At 36.3% G+C, this 12500-nt stretch overlaps 1 protein-coding gene across 11 annotated transcripts in view; it reads right to left on the reverse strand.

Annotated features, from left to right (window-relative positions):
- The window catches only part of LOC115219354 (filaggrin), a 255873-nt gene that overhangs the window by 192021 nt on the left and 51352 nt on the right, over positions 1-12500 (reverse strand). For 5 of the 11 annotated variants that reach the window (XM_036509043.1, XM_036509048.1, XM_036509046.1 and 2 more), the window contains exon 1: positions 12018-12153. The exons of 2 other annotated variants lie outside the window; for them this stretch is intronic. In XM_036509043.1, coding sequence (XP_036364936.1) covers positions 12018-12083 — 66 coding nt within the window. In that variant the 5' untranslated portion in view covers positions 12084-12153. Of the gene's footprint in view, positions 1-12017; positions 12155-12500 lie in introns of those variants that run through there. 4 more of the 11 variants (XR_005001934.1, XR_005001933.1, XR_005001932.1 and 1 more) reach the window with 1 other exon arrangement.

A 12500-nucleotide genomic window follows, 5' to 3' on the forward strand; every position in this document is an offset into this window, starting at 1 on the left:
AACACCCTCCCTCCTCACCAAGCAAGCTTGGTGGAGTTGCTGGTTTAGTCGCCGACGACCCGACCATGCTTATATACATACATACATGATAATAAAATCTAAACTACACACACACACATTGCCTAACATTACCACATTTCTGCCAGCTCACTGTTACGTTCTGAGTTCAAATTCCGCCGAGATCAAGTTTGCCTTTCATCCTTTCGAGGTTGATTAAATAAGTACCAGTTATGCACTGGGGTCAATGTAATCAACTTAACCTCTTTGTCTGTCTTTGTCCCCTCTATGTTTAGCCCCTTTTGGGTAATAAAGAAATAAATATGCCATGCAGGTGCCATACAAACTGCACCTGTGCCAGTGCCACGTCTAAAAGCACCTATGCTGGCGTCACATAATAAAGCACCTGTGCTGGTGCCATATAAGAATGCACCTGTGCCAGTGTGCCATGTAAAGAAGCACTTGTGCTGGTGCTGTGTAGAAAATATTACCTGTGCTAGCATTATGTAATAAGAACCCAGTATGCTCTGTAGAGTGGTTGACATTAGGAAGGGCATTCAGCTATAGAAATCTTGTCAAAACAGATTACTTGCATCTGGTGCAGCCCTCTGGCTTGCCAGCTCCGGTTAAAACCATCTAACCCATACCAGCATGGAAGATGGACGTTAAATGATGATGATGATGATGATGATGATGATGATGATGCCCCTCTGAAATTGTACCTAGAATTAAGTTATTTATTAGAAGGAACAAAGGTAAACCAACCCATGCCAGCATGGAAGACCAACGTTAAACGATGATAATGATGGTGATGATGATGATGATGAGGATGATAACGACGACGATGATGATGATGAGGATGATGATGATGAGGATGATGATGATGATGATGAGGATGATGATGATGATGATGAGGATGATGCAGCTGTGACCCTTTTGTTACCATATTTCTGTTGGAAATAAACTAAATTTTATTTCAGTTAATTTTGGAAAAATCGAAGAATTTAGAGTAAAATACCTGTCATTAAAAAGTAAATATTTAGAACTTATATTGGTTTCAAATTCTGGCACAAGGCCAGCAATTTCAAGGAAGCGGGTAAACCGATTACACTGGCCCCAGTGTTTGACTGGTACTTATTTCATTGAGTGTGAAAGGATGAATGGCAAGGTTGATATTGGCAGTGTCTAGACTCAGAAACTAAAGACAAAAGAAATGCTGCTATGTATTTTTCCTGGCATACTCTTTTACTTGTTTCAGTCATTTGACTGTGGCCATGATGGAGCACCACCTTTAGTCGAGCAAATCGAACCCAGGACTTATTCTTTGGAAGCCTAGTACTTATTCTATCATTCTTTTTTGCCAAACCACTAAGTTACGGGGACGTAAACACATCAGCATCGGTTGTCAAGCGATGTTAGGGGGTCGGGGACAAACACAGACACACAAACATATACAAACACACATACATTTGCTCGGTTAAAGGTGGTGCTCCAGCATGGCCACAGTCAAATGACTGAAACAAGTAAAAGAGTAAAGAATAAAGATTAAAACACAGTCCAATCCATGCAAGCATGGAAAAGAGGAGAAACTAGTGGGTGATTTGATGGAGATTTGGCTGCTATTTCAGGCAAAGCTATAATGCAATCGCTCCCAGTGTTATCTTATGACGTATAGAACAGTACTAGAATGATCTGCATTTCTAGTTGTTATATTTTGTTCATGTACCAAGTACATGCTAGTTCTTATATTAAGGTTGCAACATATTCCAATAATCCCATATTGATTTCAGATTTTGACATGAGGCCAACGTATGAACCGACCACTTCTGTACATGAACTGGGGAGGGCCATACTCGATTAAATCAATCTCGCTGCATGAACGGTGTTTGCGTTATTGATCACTGTGTGTTTTTGAAAGAAGCAATGTCTATCCCTGCAGAATCTGAATCTAGGGTGGTAAAGATCTGCGTTCGTTAACGGTTTTTTTTATTTATTTTCCTGTGTGAGTGCAGATGTGGCTGTGAGGTTAAAAAGCAAAGCTTGATTTGAAAGCATGTGGACACAGGTTCAGTTCCACCGAGTGGTACCTTTGCAAGTGTTTTCTAATGTAGCCTTAGGTCAACCAATTCCTTGTGAGTGAATTTTGTAGATGGAAACTGCTCGGAGGTGTGTTTTGTGTGTATAGAATGTACATATATATATATATACACAAATACACACACACACACACACACACATATATATATATATATATATATATATATATATATATATACACTGGCCTGCTCGCTTAGCTAGCGGGGTGGCGCCATTCGAAGGCTAAAACAATGCGAACGCGTTGTGACCAGCAATGTGTAGCAACATCTGATGGTCTGGTCGGTCATGGTTATCATGGTGATATATATATATACACACAAACACACACACACACACCATATATATATACATATATATATACACTTTTACTTGTTTGAGCCTGAGGGCTGTGGCAATGCTAAGGTATTGCCATGCATGAATCTATGCCAATATGTATGTATGTATACATGCAGATTTGTATGTTTTGTTTTATGAATGTATTCTCATGCATATAGTTGCATATCTGGACATGCTCATTATATACTTAAATGATAAACTTCTGGAGAGTTCTACAGATTTTTAGTTCCAGTGATAGCTTGGATCTATAGTCTTTGAATCAGCTTCCTTCTTTCTGGTTTTGAGAAGCCGTTTCTCAAGATTGCTATTTAAGCAGTATAAACCTGAACTTGTAATCTGGATAGAGTAGCTATGTGTGTGTGTATCTCTTCTATTTTATAATTATTATAAATCTTCCAATGAGGAGGGAGCCAGTTTCCAACAAAGATACAAGGCTCCATCTTTGGAATGTAGTCAACACAGACAAATTCACATTTGGAACTTGAGAAAAGTCTTCCATATTTTTACAGTTCTACTCACAGATTGCACTTACAATGTACGAATCAGTCGGTCAATTTCTCTTTCTGAAAGTTCCAGTTTATCCTGATTCTCCTTTAAGCATTTACTAACAAACCCTAGTGCAACAATTATTGGTATGAATATGTCTGTGTGTCTGTCTATATAAGCTTGTGTTTATACTTACTTTTCACACGCACACACACATATTTGAAGCTACCGTTTCAAATAAGCAACCAATAAAGCCAAGAAGATAGAATAGTCAAATTTGTAAAATAGTGTGCAGACATACATTGGAACATACATGCACACACACACACATGCATGGTCACACACATAGAGATACACATTTTACCGATGTGCTGTGAGTACATTTGTCTTACATAGTGTGAGTATGTATATATAGATACATATTTTTATATATATATATTTATATATGTGTGTGTGTGTGTGTGTGTGTGTGTGTAACTATTCCTGTATTCTTCCATTCTTTTACTTGTTTCAGTCATTTAAATGCGGCCATGCTGGAGTAGCACTGTAATTGTAAATTATTTGTGTATGCGTGTGTATATTATATATATGTGTGTGTGTGTGTGTGTGTGTGTGTGTGTATATATATATATATATATATGTGTGGTGTGTGTGCAACTATCTTTATGTGTGTGTATGTAGATCGTTAGCCACTAAACCTTTTTCTATTTTCTCTCCCTCTCTTTTTCTGCATTCCTTTCTGTCGAAGAGCATAGGCTCGAAACGTAAAAGACTTTCTCACTTCCTGAGTGTTAAACTAACTAATGCATCTGTTTGTTGTTTACACACCCGTCTTCGTCTTTTGTTTTTTTTTGTAAATTCTCACTTTATATACATATATATAATATAGATATAGATACATATATATTTATACACATACACACATACAGGGATAGTTGCATATATATATATATATACATACATATATACACACACATATATATGTGTATATTATATATATATGTGTGCACATGTGTGTATATATGTGTATACACACACATACATACATACAGATACAGGCAGGCCTACAACTATAATGTTTTTATAATATTATATATAGATTATGTTTACATAGATCTACACAAATATTTCTCCCTCCACCTCTTTTTCTTTTCTCTCCCCCACCTCCCTGCTGCCTCCTCCTTCTCTTCCGTCTCCTCCACAACTCTATTCAGTGGTATTTCAAAGATCTCCAAACTGTCCATACCATCATCACTTAAAAAAGTCGGTCACTGGCCACACTGTGGGAAGGAATCGGTCATGTATAAATAATGCATTGTAGCATCAATACATATATAGTTCTGTGTACGTGTGTGTGCGTGTGTGTGTGTGTGTGTGTGTGTGTGGTGTGTGTGTGTGAGAGAAAGGTGAGTGAGGGAGCTGGTATACCTCCTGGCCAGAATGTATTATTGCATGGATATCTATATTGAAGCATACATGGACACAGACACAGACACACTCAAGCATCACACACACACACACACACACACACGTGCACACAGACACACACACACATATATGTATATGTATTGGTGCATGTATGCACCTATAACTACGCAAGAATGTTAATGTGTCGATCAATACATACACAAAATTTATAGGGAGGGAATATATATTTGATATATATATATATATTATATATATATATATATATACATACATATACATATAATATATACACATACATACATACATATATATATATACATATATATATATATATATATATATATATAGTCACAACACACACACATGTATATATACATACATTCATGTATACATACATACATACATATATAGATATATATGTATATTATGTATATATATTAACATATATACACATTTAAACATACATACATGCATCATACATAAATACATATATACATAATACATATATATATTTATACATACATACACACAGACACACATACATAGATACGTACATACATACATGATACATGCATACATACACACATATCTACAAACATACGTATCATTATTGTTTTTTTATGTCCACTATTTCATGCAGCTCTGAGTTGAATTCTGCTTCCATAGGAAACGGTTTTTTTTTTATGGTCAGATGCAGTTCCTGATGCCAACCTTTTAACAACATGCAGAGATACAATGTATCATTTCAAAAAAAAAATCCCTTGATATACATACATAAATGTGCACATGTGTGTATATACATATATACACATGTGTGTTTGCCTGAATCTACGTATATTTATATGATGTGAAGAAGCATATATATATATGTTTGTGTTTGTCCCCACCATCGCTTGACTACTGATGTTGGTGGCCTTATGTCCCCGTAACTTAGCAGTTCAGCAAGAGAAACGGATAGAATAAGTACTAGGCTTACAAAGAATAAGTCCTGGGGTCAATTTGTTTCGATTGAAGCATAGTACAGCCATTTTGTGCCACATATTTCAGCATCTCTGATTTGGCTGTGGCTTATCCGACATCAGAGTGAGAGTGCATGGCTTAGTGGGTTAGGTATTTAGCTCATGATAGTAAGGTCGAGAGTTCGATTCAAGGAGATGTATTGTCTCCTTGAGCAAGACACTTTATTCGATGTTGCTTTAGTCCACTCAGCTAGCAATAATGAGCAGTACATGGGTTTCAAAGAGCCAGGCTAGTCATATCCTGTTTCATACTGAATCTCCCTGAGAACTATGTTAAAGTTACACTTGTAACAGGAGCGGCTGTGTGGTAAGAAGCTTGCTTCCCAACCATATGGTTCTGGGTTCAGTCCCACTGCATGGAACCTTGAGTAAGTGTCTTCTACTATAGCTTTGAGCCGATCAAAGCCTTGTGAGTGGATCTGGTAGATGGAAACTGAAAGAAGCCCATCGTATATACATATATATATATATATGTTAGTTAGTTAGTTAATTTTTTGGCTCAAAAAGCAAAAAGCAAGGCCATGTAGGGGGACATGGAGTTATGTACAGGGTGGTGTTCATGTAAAGAGTTCAGGCCATTTGTGGTCAAGGGAGACTTTGAACCGAGTGGTCTCGGCATCTTCACTATCTCGTCCGGCAGCTTATTCACGGATCCGCAACCTGGATGGAGAAAGTCCCTCTCCTTCAATTGTTTGTGTTTGTGGGTCTGTGTTTGTCCCCCATCTTTCGCTTGACAGCTGATGTTGGTGGGTTTATGTCTCCGTAACTTAGTTCAGCAAAAGACACTGATAGAATAAGTACTAGGCTTACAAAGAATAAGTCCTGGGGTCAATTTCTTTGACTAAAGGCGGTGCTCCAGCATGGCCACAGTCAAATGTATTGTGGAGATGGGTGATGTAGTAGTTGTGGCGTTGCGCTTAAAATCATAGAATTGTACTTTTGGTTTCTGGCCCAGGCTAAGCATTGCGTTCTTGAGCAAAACGCTTCATTTCATGTCGCACCAGTCCACTCAGGCGGCAAACATGAGTAATCCTGCATCAAATCGGTGTCCCATTCAAGAAGGAATACATATGCCACAGAATGTAAGAAAGAGACTTTATGAACCTATGGCTTGGGAAGAACATTTCATTCATTTGTTAAATTGTTTTATGTGTATTATGTCATTCAGTGATAGCTAGGTTGAAAGACAGAATGAAACACAGACTAGTGTAGATGTGTATTTAGTGAACAGATTTACATTACACACGCACACCACACACATAGGTATGTATGTATATATGAGTATGTGTGTGTGTGTGGTGTTAGTGTGTATATATATCGTCATTTGTGCTCCATTCGTGAAACTCTGAGTAACAGTTTTTCTGATATTGCTGCAGCTTTTAAATAAAGCATATTACTGTACCTCTGGTATTTGAGTACTCTTTTTTCCACCTTGTTTCGCATTTATGTACTTTCTCCAGTATATATATATATATAGCATATATATATGCATGTGGTGGTATATATATATATATATATATATTATACACACAAACACATACGCATGCACAAATACATGTGTATGTAAATATATGCACATATATATTCATATATGCACATACACACACACACACATACATGTATAAACACGCGCGCACACACACGCACACACACACATATATACAGACAGAGAGAGAGAGAGAGAGAGAGAGAGAGGGAGGTTTCTCATGGATGGTGGTTTCACAAAGGTGCGAAATGCAATTAACTTTGAAGGCTGGGAAGTAGAAATTCCCATTATTGACTCACACAGACTCAGTTTTGAATAAAATAACATGCATACATACACATACAACCATACATACATACATACATACGTTTAAGTGTATACGTGCATCTACAGACACTGCTGCACATATAATTGCACAGTGTAATTTTGAATGTAAGAATTACATAACACGTTTTCTTTTTTTCTCTGTAATAACCAACGTTGCCGTCAGCCCTGTCAATAATAATAATAATTATCGTTATCATCACCATCACCATCATCATCACCATTATCATCATCATCAGCGTTGTCGTTATCATCATCATCGTCACCATCGTCATCATTATCACCATCATCATCCTCATCATTATTATCACCATCAGTAATCACAATATCAATCAGCAGAAGTGGTACCTAAAACATTAAACGTAACTGCCAACAGCAGCAGCAGCACCACCACCACCACCGCCACCACCACCACCACAACCACCATCACCACCATCACCACCAAGACCAACACTAGCACCAGCACCAACATCATGAAAACCAGCAAAAAACGAAGTCTCTATAGTATCATTTTTATTTGCTAGAAATAGCAGCCAAATCATTATCATATCACGCTTTGATGTCTTTGGAAAGGAAGGAAACATTAGTAAATAGGTGTGGTCATGTGGTAAGAAGTTTGCTTCTCAACCACATGGTTTTGGGTTCAGCCTCACTGCATGGCACCTTGGGCAAGTGTCTTCTACTATAGCCTTTTGTCGATCAATACCCTGAGAGTGGATTTGGTAGATGGAAACTGAAAGAAGCCCATTGTGTATACATACATGTGTGTGTGTGAGTGCGTGTATGTGTTTGTCCTCTACTGCACTACTTGATAACTGGTGTTGGGTGTGTTTATGTCCCCCATAATTTAGTGGTTCGGCAAAAGAGAGTGATAGAGTAAGCACCAGGCTTTCGGAAAAACATAAAGTACTAGGGCTGGTTCATTCAATTTAAAATTCTTCAAAGTGGTGCCCCAGCATGGCCGCAGTCTAATGAATGAAACAAGTCTAAAGATATAGGCGCAAGAGTGGCTGTGTAGTAAGTAGCTTGCTTACCAACCACATGGTTCTGGGTTCAGTCCCACTGCGTGGCACCTTGGACAAGTGTCTTCTACTATAGCCTCGGGCGCCGACCAAAGCCTTGTGAGTGGATTTGGTAGACGGAAAATGAAAGAAGCCCGTCGTATATATATAATATAGATATATATATATATATATATAGTAGGTAAACAGTAAAATTAAATACAGACATGGACAAGAACATGAAACACCAGAGACGACACAAAACCACAGGACGGGACATTCGAAGCCCTCAGTCATCAGTCAAGAACCAGATCATCATATATATATATATATATATATGTATGTATGTATGTGTGTATATGTTTGTGTGTTTGTGTTTGTTCTCACCAACATCATTTGACAACTGATGCTGGTGTGTTTACATCCCCGTAACTTACCAGTTTGGCAAAAAGAGACCGATAGAATAAGTACTAGGCTTACAAAGAATAAGTTGTGGGGTCAGTTTCCTCAACTAAATGCGGTGCTCCAGTATGGCCACAGTCAAATGACTGAAACAAGTAAAAGAGAATAAAGAGTTTCAAAGATAAACAAAGATAAACAGAATACTATGGGGGCTTGCACACACTTTCTGTCTACAGGTTTCATTCACAAGGCATTTGTCATCCAGAGGCCAAAGGAGAAGTCACTTGTTCAAGGCGCCACACAGAGAGATTGAACTCAAGACCATGTGGTTGTAAAGCAAGCCTCTTAACCTCACAGCCAAATTATTTTCAACTCGCATCATTGAGTGTTTGGAAAGGAAACAGACATTAGATAGTTGTAGCTCTAGATACACTGTGTCTGAATAAAAAAAAATTTAGTGGTTCAAGACCAGACGAAGAGCTGACCAGCGGCTAAACTACGACAATAGCTAATACTCCCACTGCATCCACCAGCCCCAACGCCGCCGCTAGTATCATCGTCAGAGCAACAACAAGGGAGATAAACAGCATAATATCAAACAACAGTAAACTATAACAAGAGCACATCTATAGCAAGGGAGAGAAGGAAGTGATACTATCAAATGATGATGATGATGATGATGATAATAATAATGATAATGATGACGACGATGAAGACAGCAGTGGGGGGGGGGAGTTGATGCCGAGGGCAATAAAGTTCATGTTAACAGTGGTGGTGGTGGTGGTGATAAAAATAGTAATGGTGTGGATGGTGATGACAATGCTGATGATGATGATGATGATGATGATGATGTTGATGATGATGATGATGATGATGATGATGGTAATAAACATTGGTGATGTTGGTAAAAATAAAAGAACAATTTAAGATCACGGTGATGTGGTGTTGGTGGTGGCGGTGGTAGTAAAAAATAGCTACGGTGTCGATGATGAAGATGAAGGCAACGGTGATGATGATGATGATGATGATGACGATGATGTTGTTGACGGTAGGGTGATGACAAACGATCGTGATAATAATGATGCCAACGATGATAATGATGATAACGACAATGGTGCCGAGAAGAGAATGACAATGACAAAAACGACAACAACGATGACGACAATGGTGATGATGATGATGATGCTGAAGAGGATGAGGATAATGATGGTCGACAACACATCAAGAGCAGCTGTAGCAATTATTAACAGTAAGCGAAAACCTACTACCACCACCACACCACCACCACCACCACCACCACCACCACATTCATACCTTGCTGACAAGCTAACCACAACAGTCTGTCTGTGTGTGTGTGATAATATCATAGTAATACTCAGAACAGCAGCAACAACAACAACAACAGCAATGAGCAAGTCCTTTGAGTGGTTATTTTGACCAGCTGAAAGTAGCAGCCAAAATTCCTTCAAAATTACACCTTGTCTTTAAAACACCCAAAAACCAAAATGAGAACAAAAATGCTAATGATGATACTACTACAGTCACAGATATACTAAGAGACAGGATGGTCACCGTTGGAATGATCTGGATCACAGGGTCTGATTAAACAGTGCTAACTTGGGGGTCAAACAACAATAACAGCAGCAGCAGTAGTAGTAACAGCAGCAACTTCTATAATCAGGCAATACTAAACAGAATTACAACATCAATGAAAAGAGGGAGCCATTATGTGGTCACTCGACACGTTAGAAATAGCAGTCAAGTCTCCTACTCTTCCTTAAACTGCAGTTAACTTCAGAAATAAGGAAAGGAGATATTGGATAATGTAGTAGTCTTACATATCCCACTTCCTACCTTGAAACGATGAGGTGGTCATGGATGGATTTCCTTTAACCAGAACTGATATGATACTAGAATGACTTCTAGAATCAAGCACAATGCTAAAAGCAAGAACACCGCTACATATCTCCAACAAGAACAACAACGACAAAAATGATAATTCTATAAGGAAATTTCTACACTGCTGTCCATCAGGCTAGATATAACAGCCAAATACTGCTTATATTACAATCTATGATCTTTAAAAACAAAAAAAAAAAATTAAGTACATATTAGATATTAGTCAATATATACATATATCATCATCATCATCATCATCATTTAACATCCATTGATGATGATGATATATATACATATATATATATATATATAACTATATCTAAAATGTCCTTAATATTTTTTCATTTTTAAAGATCACTAAAGTGTCTATTATATTTTAAATATATAATATATATATAATATATATATATATATATATATATAATATATTATATATATATGCATGTGAGTGGGTGTTTGTCGTGTGTGACTGAGTGTGTGTATATACATAGACACACACACAGATACATATATATATATGTGTATATATATATATGTATTTGTATACATATACATATGTACATGTGTATATATATATATATATATATATGTGTGTGTGTGTACTTGTATACATATATGTGTGTGTGTGTATATATATTTAGTGCGTATGTGAACATGTAAGTGTGTGAGAGATGAGATGGTCATAGTTGCGATGGAGGCATTTTTAACGACGGGTCTACTCAATCAGGGCTGACCTGGGGTTAAACAACCTTAATGACAGCAAAAGAAAGAAGAAATAGACGATGATGGTAACGGTGATTACAACAGTGATGATGACGACATCGACAATAATAATGTTGAAGATGATGATGACGGTGATGATGATAATGATGACGATAATGATATATTAACTTCAATAATATTGATAATAATAATAATAATAATAATAATAATAATGATAATAATGTTGTGATGGGTATACTGGCTTTGTATATATTTTACCCCAGTGTCACTTTGATGGCATGTGCTGTTCTCTCACTCAATAATAATAATAACAATAATAATAATAATAATAATATAATAATGATAATAATAATGATAATAATAATAATAATAATGATAATAATAATGATAATAATAATAATAATAATAATAATGATAATAATAATGATAATAATAATAATAATGATAATAATAACAATAACAATAATGATAATGATAATGATAATAATAATAATAATAATAATAATAATAATAATAATAATAATAAAATATTGGTTTAAATATTGATAATAATAACAATAAAATATTGTGGTTTCAATAATAATAATAATGATGATAATAATGATAATGATAATAGTAATGATAATGATAATCAGATGGTAGAATATAAATGAAAGTAAATAGTAACAACACCTAAAACAACCAAAAAAAAAAGACTCTGCTTCCACAACAACAACAACAATAATGTACCCTGACTAATGTAACAATAATAACAATAACAACAACAACAACAACAACATCAGGAGTAGACAAAAATACTCTCAGAAGGATAATACTAACTCGCTGTCTCCGATATGATAAACGCTGCAAAGAACGGCATTGAATTCTCCTCGAATTCGGAATCATTCGTCTGTATTATGTGTATGATGCACTGCCTGTCTGCCTGCGCAGAAATCTGTCTGTGTGTCCATCAGTCTGTCTGTGCGTCTAGAAAGCCAAGCCATCTCTATTGATCTTTTTTCTGCACTTGCTCTTTGCATCTACATCTACAACCATCTATATACACATATATATATATATATATATTCATCTATCAACCTCTCTGTGTATCAATCAATCTATCTATCTATCTATCTAATTCTATCAGTCAACCTATCTAATTCCTCTATTTAGCCATCAACCAATGAATCTATTAATCTGTTTACCTACTAGTCTATCTATCAATATACCTATCTGTCTCTCTCTCTCTCTCTCTCTCTCTATATTATATATATATATATATATATATATATATATATATATATAATATATATATATATATAT

The sequence above is a fragment of the Octopus sinensis genome, linkage group LG14, assembly GCF_006345805.1.
Source record: "Octopus sinensis linkage group LG14, ASM634580v1, whole genome shotgun sequence".
Taxonomy (NCBI): Eukaryota; Metazoa; Mollusca; class Cephalopoda; order Octopoda; family Octopodidae; genus Octopus; species Octopus sinensis.